The sequence below is a fragment of the Python bivittatus genome, unplaced genomic scaffold (genome assembly GCF_059951505.1).
Source record: "Python bivittatus isolate LINGU-HERP-01145 unplaced genomic scaffold, Pbiv_v1 ctg000700_np1212, whole genome shotgun sequence".
Classification (NCBI taxonomy): domain Eukaryota; kingdom Metazoa; phylum Chordata; class Lepidosauria; order Squamata; family Pythonidae; genus Python; species Python bivittatus.
Window position 1 is genome coordinate 19,897,047 of NW_028277098.1, and position 16,816 is coordinate 19,913,862.

The 16,816-nt window shown below is 39.3% G+C and overlaps 1 protein-coding gene across 1 annotated transcript in view; it reads left to right on the top strand.

The window, feature by feature from the left end:
* Positions 1–16,816, top strand: part of COL11A1 (collagen type XI alpha 1 chain) — a 246,369-nt gene that overhangs the window by 14,217 nt on the left and 215,336 nt on the right. Inside the window, exons 2-3 of the mRNA XM_088153779.1 lie at positions 3,788–3,955; positions 16,282–16,495. Of these exons, the coding sequence (XP_088009905.1) occupies positions 3,788–3,955; positions 16,282–16,495 (382 nt within the window). The remainder of the gene's footprint in view (positions 1–3,787; positions 3,956–16,281; positions 16,496–16,816) is intronic.

Sequence of the window (16,816 nt, forward strand, 5' to 3'; positions counted from 1 at the left end):
ACCTGTCAGAGTTTCCCTCTGGTTCCTCTTATACCAAACAGAATCAAGGTGGAGTTATTTTGAGGTGGGTTTTTTTCCTCACCCTGTCTTCTTTTCCAGGTCTAAATTAAAGTTTATTTGATAGTTCTTGCATTCCTCCTTTAAGACTGCCTCCATACTCCTGTACAATATGTTAGTGTGTGCCCTAAATTGTATGCACATTGCATTCTCTGTGGGTAATTATCTAGAAACTTTATATTTCTGATGACATGTGAAGTCCTTCTATAACTGAGGATAGCCAGATCTCTAGTTAGATTAAATATCCCATTAAATGTTGTCAAATGTGCATGTGTTACTTTGCAAAATAATATCTGTAGGATACAAAGAATTTTTAATGTTTGACTATGACAATACTATGACAGATTTAATGTTATGTTAATTCTTGGCAACTGTGTACTCTAAGCACTTGGTACTTGCCATTACATGCTCAATATAGCCCATCATCCCTGTTGAGGTTTTACCTCTTCTTTTTGCTTATCTGATTTTGGTCTCTTGTCTGAAATATAACTGATGACTAAAATATTCTGAAAGTGAGGTTTTCACATTATTTATTACCAAGTAGTTTTTCTACTAGAGGGCCCTGAACATATGGCAGGGAAACCATCATTATTGTAGAGGGTCTGGAAGATGTTGGAAGTTGGACCTTTTCTCCTGAAAAGTCTGCCCACTTGCCATTCAGTCATAGATGGCAGTGGGATGGTTTGACAACTTTGGCCATCAAATGACAGTACACAAGGAGGGTTGCTTAGTGTGGCAGCAACAGCAGGCTTTTCACTCTTCTCCCCCACCACTCCATTTTTTTCATTTTGAAGATGTTAATTGTGGAGACAGCAATGGTCTCAATGCTTTGGCCATCTTCCTCCCAGCCCCAGCCCTTTCTTGGAAATAATGCCAGTGGTCAGTTTTTCTCTGTCTCCCAAATAAACAAAAAGCACCTGCCATATAACACCTCAGATTTAACAATTGTTGATAAGAAAGACAAAAAAGTCTGGATAGTGGACATTGCAATATCTGGAGACAGCAGAAGAGAAGAGAAAGAACTGGAGAAAATCACAAAATACAAAGACCTGCAAATAGAAATAGAATGACTGTGGCAAAAGAAAGCAAAGACAGTACCAATAATAACAGGATCCTTGGGTGCAATCTCAAAACATCTGGAGCACCACTTGAACACCATCAGCACTGACAAAATCACCATCAGTCAACTGCAAAAGGCAGCTTTACTTGGAACAGCTTACATTATGCGACTATATCTTTAACATTGCCTATCCCAGGTCCTTGGGAAGGACTCGATAAGTGGATAAAAATGACAGATCCAGCCTAAACAACTGGCTGACTGTGCAACCAACAATAATATATGGCTAAACTGAAGATTCCTCATTTAGCTCAAGTTAAGAACAAAGCTAAATATTATCTTTATAATATAATTTGGATGTAGCAAAGTTGGAAAAAACACATTATCCCAGTAACATTCAGGATGTTCATGAGAAGAAATATAATGGCCTTTTAAGTACAGGAAACAAACATTTTTATCAAGTGACACTTGGCAAAACTTACCATGCTTCTTCTAATATAGTTAGTGGCTTTCTTTGTATCCATTCCTGACCAATTGTTGAGCATGTAGCATATACAAGCAGCACAGTATACAAATCTCATGTCATTTTCACTTCCTTTAAGGACTGCACAAAAAAATGATTTGCTCCCAGTTTTCCTAAAAATCACACCCTCCACCCAGCTGACAATGCTTCCTTCCTCAGAATCAAAGGAAACACTGATTCAGATAGACTCCAGATCTTCCCAGTTTTCTTATTCTAGGAAACCCTTCCCTAATCAGGCATTCTTCTGATGGGTCAGGCCATAATTCCCAGTCTTCTCAGTTGAAGGAATTGTAATCTAGTACATCTGTCAAATGTCAGGTTGGGGAAGGCTGCTTCAGAGCATTCAAACCTCCCTTCTGCTAACCAAACTATTCTTGGTGAGCAAACTGTTCAGAAACTTTGCCTGTCATTGCTGATCTTGTTGAGAAATCCAGAAAGATTGTCCAAAGAGCCCCAAGCTTTCTAAGAAAACACTTTATGACACTATTGCTCACAAAGTTTAGTGCATATTTTTATTTCTGAAATATTATTTCCAGATGGAAAGGAATATATAAAAATCTTTGACAATCAAGGCTAACATGTAACATATATATTTGGAGTGAATGCTAAATATTTGATGTATTATTTATTTATTTGAGTATTGTGTTTTTATCCTGGTCCAGTGTTAATGGAACCCAGTTGGGTAACAATACAAGAAAACATATAATTCAGTGCTAAATAAATACAACAGAAACACATAAACAAGGCGTCTAAAAACAGCTAAGGGCTGAAAGCACTTCAGAAAGAATGACTTTTACCTGGGTGTGAAAACCGGGCTGGGTTTGGGCCATCTATACCTCTGGGAAGAAGGTATTCCCAGGAGAGGGGGCCACTGCTTTGAAGGCCCCTTGCCTCATAATGTGACCTATGTGGGTCTGCCTTTGATGACTCTCCAGAAATTGCAGTGGGTGTAAAATGTAGCCATCCATCTCATGGTGGGTAAGAGACATTACAGCAAGTTAATATCTGTACCGTGGATGGCTTCCGATCAGTTTCCGAGTGTAATCCAAAAGGCTATTTATGATCTGTGAAGTTCTTTATGACTTTGATTGCAGTCATATGCAAGACCATCTCTCCAAACTGAATCTGCTGTCCTTCAACTTGAGAAGAGATAATTGATCTCCCACCCACCATGTTAGGAGAATGGGAATCTTGAGGCAGGCCTTCTCAGCAGCAACCTTGGCTCTATGGAATAACTTTTTTCTGTGGTTAGGATAGGCTCCCCTTTGTTAGCTCTTCCACCATGCATTTGGGTTCTTTAGTGACATTTGCTAGGCTATTTTTATTTCTAATGTTTCATGTTTGTTAATCTTATATCTGATTTCATGTCTTTTTAGCCTGTTTTTAGTTGTTTTAATAGGGCTTTATTTTTATTGCTCTTAACATGCTTTACAAATTGTTTAGAGCTGGATTGTTAGCCAGATTGTTGATATATCAGGGTTCCAATAAAAATATATTAAATAAATTATTATCCCTTAAGAGTGGACATATTCATTCAAATCTTCATTCAGGCCTGCCATGAGAGGTGTTTTCAGGAAGTGATGTCATGAGCTGTTGCTTTAAGCTTTGGATTGGCTAAGAAGTAAGACTGAGCACAAAACTCAGGGCAATCAACACTGAAAAAAAGGCTCAGGTTCATTCTCAAAAAAGCAGCAGGTTGAGCAAATGAAAGACACTGGGCAAGTTATTACAGATGACCATAACAAGGGCAAGGGGGGACATTTGCGGGAGGCGGGGTTTGCAGCAGGTTTGTACCTCATTTGCTCTCTCTAGGGCATGTGTGATGACAAATATTGAATATTGAAAAAGTGAGGTATAGGCAACGTGCTGTACAAGTAGTTTGCATTTCAGCTCTCATAAACCACAATTCATTTGTGGACTGGATGGAAAGCAGTTTGTTAATGTTCAAGCCAATATTTTATTGGATTTCAGGAGCTCTGATAGAACCCACTGCAAATTTGTGAACCAAGTTTGGGTTTGTGATTGGATCACTGAGATTATTTAGAGCTTTTGGTGGTAATATGAAAAATGATACCATCCTTTTTAAAAGATGGGCAATATTTTGGAAGGAGTATGAATATGCTTAATTCCTTCTTTTTCTTATTTTTCAGCTGAACCAGTTGATGTGCTCAAAGCATTAGAATTTCATAAATCCCCAGAAGGAATATCAAAAACAGCAGGAATTTGCATAAACAGAAGGAATTCCAAAGGATCAGATGTTGCCTACAGAGTTTCAAAAAATGCACAACTCAGTGCCCCAACTAAACAATTGTACCCAGGTGAGTCAGTATAATGTACATGTTGGGTATGTATGTGTGTATGTGTGTGTGTGTATACACACATATATACACATACATACATATGTATGTGAAGTTGATTTTCAGTATTTATCAGTTTTTTAACTTTGCTTTTCTGTTAACCAGTTCAAAAGTTTTCATTTAATTTTCAGTTTCTATAACCAACACATTTATATCATTTTAGGTTTAAATGGGAATTTGAGAAATAGATTAGGTTGCTAGTAATCAAATTGATATTCTAAATATGAATTGCTTAGGAACATGGATGCAAGCAAGTTATTAATGTAATAGCAGGACTGCAATAGAAATTTTATTGGCTGCTATGGAACCTTTTGTTTGATCCCTCAAAGTTTTTCTTATGTTCCTTACTTCATTAAAGCCATTACAGGTAGTCCTCAGTTAAGGACCAATTGTTCAGCGACCATTTGAAGCTGCGACGGCGCTGAATGAGTGGTACTTGTGCTTGGTCCTCCAAGTTCTGGCGTCTCAGCACCCCTGTGATCATGTGATCACAATCTGGGCACTTGGCAACCGGCTCACACTTACAACGGTTGCTATTTGTCACCTTCTCTTCCGGCTTCCCACGAGCAAAGTCAGTGGGGGAAGCTGGCAGGAAAGGTTGCAAGTCGCTCCTGTAAGTCATTCCCATCATTTTTTCTCCTGAGGAGCCTGCTTGCAGCACCTCCTGCCTGCATTCCATAGGGCACACCCACCTGCCTGCACACGTGTGGCGCCACAGCTCTCCTTTCCAGACCTCCTCATACTCATGTGGTGCTGCGGTGCCCGTTCCCACACTTGGTTGCACTTGCACGGCATCACAGTGCTGCCCCCGCCCCCCGGCTGCACTCCATAGCACTCACCCACCAGCCTGCTTGGAAGCCTCCTGGGACTTGCAACTTCCTGCTGGCTTGCCCGCCGATTTTGTTTTTTGAAGCTGGCAGGAAGTCACAAGTCACAGTCATGTGAGGTCCTCGCTTAGTAACCCACAATCCTCACTTAACAATGTCAAGGGGGAGTGCTGGGATTGCAGTCACTAAGCAATGCAATTACATGATGTCATGCTCTACAACTGCATTGCTTAGCACCAAATTCCAGCCCCAATTACTGTCATTAATTGAGGTCTACCTATAAAATATTTGCCGTTAATAAAAACTGCCAGTGACAATGATTGTTGGTTTTTTAAGTGCTGGTAAATTTATCCAGAAAACCATGACATAATCTTTTAGGTTTCAGACAATTTGGAAACAAACTTTGTAAATTAGAGGTTTCTACTTCATAGCACTAGGCTAACTGAAAGTTAGTAAGTACTTTAGACATAACAATCAGGAGTGAGCATTGCGGCCTCATCCTTCTCCATCTCTTTCACTGGTTCAATCATTTCATGTATTTGAAATATTGTCCTTCTCTTTTCTTAATGCTAGAGTGTGACAGTTGAATAATTCTTTGTTGTTATTAAATCAAAGTTTCACAGTGTATTCAGTTGGAAAACAATGACTTTGTTTTCAACAGTGACCCAGGATCTGATTGCTTTAATTGTGAGGAGTACTGCAGTAGATTCAGAGAAGTGTGTTAGGAGAGTTACAAAGGAAGAATATATTGTGACAGGAACATGGACCACACACACCTCTTTTTTTTTTTTTTTATGTAGAGTTGAGATATGAATGTATTGCAAGTATTATATATTACATTTTTTCTTCATGGTCTTTGGTTTAGGGAATCTCATCCAAAGCTAGAAGCTTTCCTGTCAGGAAAGTCAGAATGCAAAATTTGGAGTTTGTGTTGAGCACATTTTATTTGGCAAGTTTAACTGAAAGCAGGCCAGAATCTCTTCAAAGGCCTGTGCCCTGAGGGCAATGGCATCTACCTGAGTTCTTTCTTTTTTATATATGTAATTTTTATTCAAGAAATTTTTAACAAAATAAAAGCCATACCAATATTAGAAAAGAAACAAAGGAAATAAAAAAGAATAGTGAAGAAGTAAGAAAGAAAAAAGAAAAAGAAAACAACAAAAGTTTATAAAGAAGCAGCTTCCAATCTTTTTGCAATGGTTATTTACCCTCTCTCTCTCTAAGGTTACATCATAATTTCCTTTTTCCATAAACTACCCTTTCTAATCATCAAACCCATAAATCACAAATTCATTTTTTTCTTTTTTCAGCAGTTGGAGCTCTCAAGGCATTCCAAATCCTATTATATCATTATTTCCTGTAAAAGGAAATGTAGACCACTCAGAAGCCCATTGTGAACAATTTGCATGAGACTTTACAGATATAATCTGTTATATTTGTTATATTATGTAGTATACCTATAATCTGTTATATCATCTGTTTTGATTTACATGCCATGATTGATACAGGTGCAGTGCATAACATTTACGGCATGGAGGATTTATTTCTACTTCCTCAAATTATATATACAATTTCTGGCCAAGCACAGTTTTGTTCAGGCTTTTTACACATTTTCCTCAAGAACCTATGATTTTTTTCCGCTTGACTCTTACAACTTCAGGAAGCAAAAAGTATATAGAAGAGATCTTTTTCACCTTGAGGCAAAACTACAAAAGCCTGATGTTGTTGCAGGCTTAAACATGTAATGTTAATACGTGGTCTGCAAGCTACGATGAGTAATTTTGTACTTCCATGGGATATATGTGACTGTAAGAAGCAAACTAAAATCTGATGCCTCTTTTTCTTCTCCGGGCAGAAACAAATAAATGCATTAAATTGCTTCCTGTCTTTCTACTGGACGGTGTTCAAGATGGCAAACAGTAAAATACAAAAGAATGTAGAACAGAACAAGTTCAACTTTTTAAAAGGGTAAACATTCAGCACAACCAACATAAGCAATTAATGGAACCCACACAACGTTTCACCTTTCTATAATAATAGGCGCAGAGAACCAAGGCCTAACTAATATACTTGCCTATGTGTATGACTACATTTCAGGAGGAGCAAAGAATCTGGTAGCCAGAAGGACCTGGTTTAAATCAGGCATTTGCCAAAGAGAAAAATGAGCAATAGCAAGGCAGAAATCAATGCAGAACTAGCTGAACCAACTACTTTTTGGGGTCCCTGCACCGAGTAAACCAGGCTGCCATCTTTAGAATACTTTCCTTTTCCTTTGGTGATGTGGCAAGTGGCTGTGTCTCCAGATAAGAATCTCTGTAGTTTTAATGAAAAGTGTAGTAGAAAGATTATAGAAGGACATATTGTGATGAAAACAATAAAAATAAAGAATGCATATTCATTTCTTTATTTAAATCATTTGTTCCCATTAGAACATTTCCAAGTGGTTTATAATGAATATGTATATGCAGTGGTTCATGGGGGAAAATTATCCGTGTCAGTGTTTCTCAACCCTGGCATGGCTGGCTAGGGAATTCTGGGAGTTGAAGGCCACACATCTTCAAGCTGCCAAGGTTGAGAAACACTGATTTTTGTGGTTCTAGGAGTCAAAAACTACTGCATGGCATACAATCAGTCAATATGCAGTGGTGTGCTGGAGCTGGCTTGTACTTGCTTGCGAGGGCCAATTGTTAAATTTTCTGGAATTTTAAATGCCGGTTGAGGGCAGAGCTGAGACCTGATACCAATGAAGCGTGCCAATCAGTTGTTCGGCAGTTAGCAGTGCAGTGTGCCAGTGGCAGACCTGCTTTTTAAAGATTTATTAGCACACCATTGTGTATATTTGTAGATTTGTGTGTGTGTGTGTGCACGCATGGGGTGTACACACACACACACACACACACACACACACTATACACAGTTCCAGAAGCTAAAGAGTTTTGGAAAACAGGTTTAAATAAAGCCATGAAAGACAGAACCCAAAACCTCCCTAAAGAATCTCTGGGAATATTATTAGGATGAATTCCTTTCAGAGAAATGATATTAAAAATTCTTTATAGAATGGAAACTGATGCATTCCTTATCCTAGCCCAGATAATTTTTATTTTTGTAATGCAGATGGTTGGTCAGCCTTTTCTGAGATGAAGGCTTTGGACTAGCACAGCACACAAGTGAGTGGGGCTGATCAAAATGCAGACAGGGCCAGGGCAAAAATACCAGTAGCAAACAAACCTCCAAATCTCCCAAATCTTTCCAAAATCTGAATTATCTTCCAGCTTTCAAAATGTTAAACACTATAAAAATTCAGGGGCAAGTCACAATTATAACAGGAATGGGGGTGGGGTGGGAGGGAATGGGACAGGAATCACAGAACAATTGGTTAAACCCGCCTAAGAGCTACTCATTTCTGTTGTAACAGATTGGGAGAGTAGCCTGACCTGTAAATGCTGGTAGCAGGATTTTGATGTCTTGCTCTCTGTATTATCCTGACATCTTGTGATGTTTGATAAAAGAATGCCTTAAACATTTTCCTCTCCTCTGTGCTTTAACACCAACCATCGTTGTCCATATCCAGATGGCAATGTTTTGTGACATTCTTTTGAAAGTATGTGTAATATAAGCAATTCTGAACAAGTCAAAATCTGGTAGCTAAGTTCTGAATTAAATGACGTTTCCAGTTTATCTTTATTTGCCACTCCACATATACAGTACATGCTTATGATTTTCTGTATGTGCAGTATAATGGGTGGATCCTACTTTTAGAAGCAGCTCAGATTTGGTAAGCCTAAGAAGAAAAATGAGATACAAACAATCTTCTTCTCAACTAGAGTGGACAGGAAGGTTTCAGCAAAGTTGCTGATGTGCCCATGGCCATCTAACAAATGTATCCTACTGGAAAAACCAGCAGTTTTTCAGTTAAAGCAACAGCTGCTGTTCAATGATTGGCAAAGAAAATGAGCTCTCATTTAACCAACTTGGTCACTCCTCAGGGTCACCCCATGAGTCCCGTTGCTTGTTTTGCAATGTTTTTCTGCCACCTAATACTCCATCCTGAGTCTCACACTAATACGAATGGCTGCTAGAATGTAGCTGTCCCTTGGTCTTAAAATGGCAGTGACCTTGCCACTGAAAACCCTTGTGTTACCTTTTAGAAACTTTGAGCAAAGAATAAGGGCTTCCTGCCAAAGCCAATGCAGAGAGGGCAGGACAGATGTTCCCTTTCAGGTGGTACCCAGTGAGAATGGAGTGTGTTCAGAACTGCAAGTCAACACCAAACATATTCCATGCTCCCTCTGTACCAGAGTGTTTTCTTTTTAATTCTGTCACGCAGGTAGTAACTTTGGCAGCTACATGGCTGTAGCTCATTTTAGTTTTGAGTACTGAGTAAATTCACCCTTTAGGTAGTTTGTGGACAGTCTCATTGATTAAAATGGCCTTTGGTGCTAGCTTTCTTGCTCCCTCACCTCCCTCCTTTGTGACAGCCACAGGATTTCTTACATTAAAATTAAGGTAAGGAATTCATATTTATAACCCATTTGGCCTCGTGGGGAGGTGCGGGTGTATTTTTAAAAAGTCTTTTTGAGAGATAAGGGAAGAAGGTAAAGTATTATTCTCCACTTGAATGAAGGAATGGGAGAGATTCTGAACGCTTTAACAAAATGAGCAATAGCAATTTTTAGAACAGAGCAGAAACATGTCAAAGTTGTTTGCTTACTTCCCGTTATCGGAAGTAGTTCTTTGAGTCTGAACAAGACTTATGTGAATAAAGATGATCAAGACTGAGCACAGAATGGTTTGATAGACCCCAGGATAATAGTTCCAAGAAAATGGAAGTCCAGGCTAAGTTCACACATCATGCTAAGCCAGGAATTGTTAACTACCTAGTTGCCTGGTTTCATATCACACTAAGTGTAGACCTAGCCAACGGAGGGAGGGATCAGTTAGAGCTAAGGATTCTTGAGGAAGGCCTCAGTGTCAGCCTTTTGAGGTAGCCCAGCCAAGAAGCACCAACCACTACCTTTATTGTAAGGTTACAGCAACAGAATCTTGCAAGTCTGAAAGCACTTCCCCCCTCCCCTGCCTTTATTTTCCAGAGAACTAGGGAGGGTCCCTTCTGAGATGCTTTCTCCACACACCATCCTTCAGGTTCAGATTTCGTTTATCAGACTCTTGTCTGGGCTGCGGCTTTTCCTCCTGACTCCCAAACACATACCATTGCATTCAGCCCTCATCTTGTGCTGACTTGACCTGGAATGCAGTGGTACTTTGTCCTTCACATTTCTCTGAATTTTGTAATGTGGTATTATGCTGATTAAACAGCATACACATGTGCAAGTGTGCTTGTGCACATGCGTGTGGATATTTTATATGGATTAAATAGATTTAGAAATGCACAGTTCATGAGAAAATACATATAAAAATGTTATACAGACTATATCATATATAGTCAGACATTCTGTACAGCCTTTGTAAAATATTGGTAGATTAATGTCAGAATGGTATGCAGTGGACTGAGGAATGAATACATGTAAACTGAAGGAGGCTGAAATAGAATGAATCCATGCATTTCTAACTGAAGGGGATAATTAAAATATGGGCCTTTATGGCCACATGAGCCAAAACGTTAGAATGATGTAATGCTGTTGACTTGTGGCTCTAATTGGTGTAGGAGCTACAAAAATGGAAGGGGGGTTGCGTGGATTGCAACAGATTGCTTCTCTGTTTCAAAGGAAATGCGATGTCAGAATGGGCTCAAGGTGATTTTGTCATGGCCAAAGTTCTGCACTGAACCTATACAATAATAGCCAGATATCTACCTGGATCGGTGTTAGTATATCCATCTCCAGAGTCCCTGCCAGCATCATGCGAGTAGGCTGAGAAACAGACATGATAAAGTACTCTGTCTTGTTGTAAGTGCCTAATATAGTTCACGTAGCTTTTGTTAAAGAGCTTAAAATTACTAAGCATTGTGGTTTGCCCTGGCTGTTACTGCAGCAATGTCGATCTCTTGTTGCAGTGATTAATACTTAAACCTTATCTCCAGGAGAAGGACCCTGTGTTTATGCAGTCCATAATGGGAACTCATGAGGATGATATTTGCAAGCTAGACAGGATCCAACATTAGTGGAGGCTGGACCTAAAGATGGAATGTGCTTCATGCTGACTGGCTTTTGACCATTCTGAGCTGTAGCTCAACAACATTTCAACAGTCACAGGTTCCACGTGCCTGCCAAAGTGAGCCTGAATACACAGCAGATATTGCAAACATCCAGTGTTTGCAGCCTATCAATTCATACCGTGCCTGTTAAAATAAAAATGATCAAGCTATGCCAAATAAATCCAAAGTAATCTCATTTCAAAATTTCAGAGCAGGTCAGAGGGAGAGGGTTTCCCCACTAGAGCACGGCTGAGTCACAGCCTGGACCACAAGCTGCCCGAGAGAGAACATTCCCTCTGGTGCCCCTACCACTTTCAACTTCACTAAAGGACTGGAGGCTTTGTTGTGTAGTGGTAGATAATGGAAGGACCTCACACAGGCCAAACCCAATTAATTTTTACGAATCCACTGAAAAAAATATTGACAACCCTCTGCCCAACAATACAGCTTTTTTCGAACTACAAGAGTCACAGCAAGCCAAGTAGTACTGTATATAATATAACACAACACCTTTCCCCCTTTAGTTAACATAATCCTTCAGCTAGTGAGTGGGGACTTTTGCACAGCTGGGGGAGAAGCTTCAGGGAAATTTTCTCAAGCAGCTGCTGGAGGTTAAGAACAAGGATTGGCGTCATCCTGAACTGGCTCTGGTGATTCTTCAGGAAGTGTAGCTGGCATGTCAACTCCCAAGCACTCTGGAAATAATGCTTCTGATGAGTACCTTGTTGGCACTCATTTGAGGAGTTTTATTTATGCATGCATGCATGGATTTTTATGGTCGCTCAACTCAGAGCCATCTACTTGAGAAATGATCAGTCATTTCCTGAGCTTATCAACTGTTTTAGACTTAGGTGAATCAGGAGCAGTGAGTGCTCTTATTGTAGCAAATGAGAGTAAGGGTAGTGTCGTTTTGTTTGGGGCTATATATATCTTGTTTGCTTCAAGATACAAGGAAATCCTCTCTGGATGCAAATCCTAGGAAGCTGGCTGAGGGATACCAAATTTTTCAAGAGCCAGCTTGAAAAATTGTGTCCAAGAGCCGCCATTTTGTTTTATCTATTCCATCCAGAATCTGCTCAGGTTAGAGATTGCTTCCTAGAGCACTTTTAATAGCAAACTATTTTCTTGCTGGTCTTCAGCTCTTTATAAATCATCACCAAAATGCTGGTCTCTGGTAGAAATAATGGAAAAATCACACAAAGGCCAAACACAACTATTTTTTTTTAATGAATTTCCTTAAAAGGATGCTGTCAAAGCTCCGCCCAGTGATACAGCTTTTGTCAAAACTGTAGTAGCTGCAGTGGGCCAAAAAGGTATTAATAACACAGAGAGCCGCAGCTGACATAGCAGGCTTTGTATTCATAATAAACATTCAACTGTGGAGTTTATTTTATTAAACAATTTTACATAGCTGCCTATTGCCAGAGGAACTCTGGGTGGCAAACAGAAATGAAAGCATCACCAAATGTACAAATCAATTAAAGAAAAAACTAAGCTGGGCTCCCTATTGAAAATGTCCATGCCAGTGCTCCATTAATGCCCTGGCCCCAGTGCCTTGGGGAAAAGCCAGGTCTTCATGGCCCTCCTGAAGGCCAGCAGGTTCCAGGCTATCCATGACTCGGGGGGGGGGGGGAGATTGTTCCACAAGGCAGGTACCATGACAGAAAAGGCACACTTCCGAGGGCCACCAAATGACCCTGCTTCACCGACAGGACCCGGAGTTTGCCCACTCTGCCTGATCGTCCCAAGGTAACTCACATTTTGTGTAGATGGCAGAAGAACTGTAACATTTGCAAACAATCATTCTAACTCCAAGTAGAAAATGAATTATTCTGACTTCCATGTATTTATTGTTTGTCAGCAGTTATCATGGGAAAGGGTCATTTTTTACAGTAAAAAATCGATTTCCTGCAGGGTTTTTACCATTTGTTTGACTGAAAGCACATGCCTAGACTGGATGAATCAGTGCTCCCCTGCCTTAAGCATTCTCAGCATAACTTTTAGATGAGTTCAGACAAGGCAGGTGCTGAACTTTATTCAATTCTTGAAACTCCCCTCCCTTTAACGCCCCCCCCCCCCCTTTTGCAGGCCAGCTCTTTTTCTTCCTTTGGAGGTCACTTGTGCAAATTAGATCTTTTCAAAAGTATGATGCAGAATTATTTTTTAAGGCGGAATGGTTGGTAAAATCAGCTGGACTACAATTCCCCTTATAGTTGTTGGTGCAGTGTCATCTGAACCTTTGCCATCCCTATCAAAAGGATTATAAGTCAAATATCCATAAACCTATCCAGAGGCATAGGAAAGCTCAAACGATTTGCAGTATTTTTTCAAAGTTTCCATAAGTATAATCTGTTTAAGCCCTTGCTCATTTACAAAGGTTCTAAGGAGCTTAAATAATTGGAAATTTACAGAGCATGTAATACTTAAGTGCTACAAAGCCACCTTAATGAGTGGACTCAGGCAACAAGTACATTGCTCAAATATGAATTGTTTTATAGCCCAACCCACTGAAATCCTAAACTACTGTAACTGAAGACAGTTTAAAAGGAAAGAAAAAGATTGCTTAGCTCTTTTTTCCTTTTTGATGTATTTTATAAACATCAAAAAAAGAAGAATGCTTCTCAAGTGTGCTTACAAATCCTCTCCCCAGTCTAAGCAATACCACTACACAGGATCTGGCATAATCCACCATAATCTATAATCCAGATTATGACTGCATTAAAAGCAAAAAGAAGAACTCATTATGTCAGGATAAGTATTACAGGCTACATGGCTGCATTTGGACATGTAATGTGATATGGTTACTGCCTCTGACTTGGGCTCCAGTTCTTCCATTCCCATGTCTCCCAAAGCAGAAATTAAATAGAACTGGTCGATTAGTTAATCAACTTTAGTTAAACAGACATTAGAATTACTGCTGTGTTTTCATGGGAATTCTGCTCAGGGAATCAAAACCTTATAAGCCAAAATCTAGGCATCAAGATCATTGTTCAAGTTAGCAGAGAATCTAACAGCTTGAAGCACAACAAGAAGGATGTTGCATGAATAATGATGAGGCTCTAGTCAACCAGATTTTTAGGCAAGATTGTCACCTTACCCCTTTCTGGCTTATCAATTAGGATCATGATGTTAATGAGCCCACCTCATTGGCCTACTGTACATTCAGTTAGATTTCTTGGAGTTTGGAAGGCTTTTCTGATGGGACCAGTCAATGGACTGTGGTTCTACCAATGTTGCAACATCCTTGAATCTCCCTCCAGTGGTAAAATAGGGGTAGTTACTAGCATCATCTGTTGCATCTTGACCTCTGCATATTCACTAAGAGAAAAAAATAGAATATTCTTTCTGTTCTTTTGAGATCTTCTCCAGTTCTGGGATGGCCCTGCTATAAAAATGGGAGACAACCCTAACATATAGCTTATTTTAAGGATAACCAGTGTGTTTAGGTTCATACATAATACTAACCTGTAAAAAGCTTTGGGATTCCTGTAAAAGGTTGCACTGAAGTGCATATGCCTTGGCCCACCTAGGCTCATTCTTTGCACGATGAACCAAAATGAAATCACCAGCATAATCAAACATAAGCTATGTATAGAGAATATCTATGCTGACATATGAAAAAAGGAGCCCTATAATAGTAAATGTACCTCACCCTAACATTATTGAAAATCCCAAATTCCAGCAAAGACTAGGCTTGCTCATTAAAAAAATAAGTTGGCAGGCAGGCTTCACCATACATCTATTATAGATGACCGCATCCCACTTTCTTGGAAGCCACAGCAACAAGGACCAGAATATTGGAAATAGAAGCAAGCAGATGGCAATAATGCTGAGTAAGAAACAAGGTGGTAGAAATGCGTTGGCAGATGTGAGCCCCAACTGCTGCTTCCAAGGTATATTGATCCCAACAGCAGCTTCCCTATGGGTTTTCACTCTAGCCTTTGATGCATTCCCCTCCTCTACTGAAACATTTCAACACATGTGCAGTGTAGCCCTTCAAGAGAGTTAGCTGAGTTACTGCTTAGATCATTATGGTCAAGGTTCTAATCTTATAGAAGATATGTATGGTACTGTCCCACACCCATATTTAACCAGAAACTCTTTTGCACACTCTGTCATAAACCTGGACAGAGAGAGAGAGAGACCTTCTTTCCAGTCCTTTGTATACTCACATATTTAAGAGAGATTCACACAATTACATCATGACTCACAAGGACAATGACCTTGAATGATCTGATTGCTCTTCTTGTGGGCTTAAATTATCTTTCTGCCAAATTGTCGCACATCCTCCCTCCTGTTCCTTCTTCCATCCATCTCCTCTTGCAGGCCCAGGCCTATACAGTATATTCTTCCTCCTCCTTGCCACATGCTGAAATAACATCAATGTGCTTTGTCATTGCTTTTTGTAATTATACTTTGAATCTGTTTTTTAAAGCCCACATAAATGCATAGTTGAGCTGTCTTAGAAATGTTAGACTTGCTTAAATCAAACTAAATCACTGGGACAAATGCTACCAATTCTATACATGTTTATTTTTCTCAAGGAAGCTCAGTTCATTTCACTGTAACTTTTTTCCATGTGTTTGTATTTAGAATTGTAAACTGACAGCAATTGCTGCTTACCTGGAAGTAAATTCCACTGAAATAAAAGAACTTGAAGAATGTTAAAACAAATCAGTTTTCTTTTTTATAAGTAAAAGGGCAGGTTCTGTTGCAGCACAAACAGGCACATAATTCACAAAGTCTGTTTAGCTTCAGGTATTTTTGCCTCAAAAAGTGTACAAAAATGGGAACTTGTATATATATTTTGAAATGTATATATAAGAAAGTGCATGATAGATAGTTGCCTAAAAATGCATGTAATGGCGAAATTTGCATAAGTACATGTATATATTATGGAAAGAAGCACACAAAATACATATGATAGGGAAAACTGTACAACAATTAAAGTGTACTTTGAAAACCGATGGAGTAGATTGTATGTATGAATGCATACAGTCTGGATTTAGACTGATCCTCACATACTAAATTAAATACTGAGTACCTGAGCCCCTTAGATTCTAAAAGGACTGAAATAAGGTTAATGGAAACATTACGTAGGTTGTATATTGTGGCCAAAGCTGAGTGCAGTGTGAAACAAGAAAGCACAATACTTGTTTAAAAAAGAAATATTCTTACATTGGAATTTGCAGTAGTTATTTTAAACAGAAGATATAAAAAGTTTGATTCCCACGGTAATAAAAAATCGTTCCAAAATTGTGTTTTTTACTCTTAGGATTTGTGACCCTGGATTGTTCTCTTGACAGGTGGAAAATTTCCTGAAGACTTTTCAGTACTATTTACAATAAAACCTAAAAAAGGAGTCCAGTCCTTTCTTTTATCTATCTACAATGAACACGGCATTCAGCAAGTTGGCATTGAGGTTGGCAGGTCGCCTATCTTCTTGTTTGAGGATCAGAATGGAAAGCCTGCCCCGGAAGATTATCCCATCTTTAGTACAGTCAATATTGCTGATGGAAAGTAAGTGGAAGATAATGAAATGAATATGGTGTCTATTTGAATTAATTGAATATGTTGTCTATTCTGGCTGCTGATGCCAACCACCAGATGATTTAAACAAAACCTTTTTTAAAAAACTTTTTCAGTAGGGGTTGAACTTGGATCTTTGGCACATAAATCTTGAGATTTGCCACTGATAAGTTCTGGTATCCCCCTGCCCTCTTGTTTGCTTGTCTGTCTATCACCTTTCTCTTGCTTTTTGTATTATATTGCCCTTAGATGCTGCTCTCCTATCTCTCCTTCCTTCACTGGGTACCAGCTAACATGGTCTCATTCCCCCTT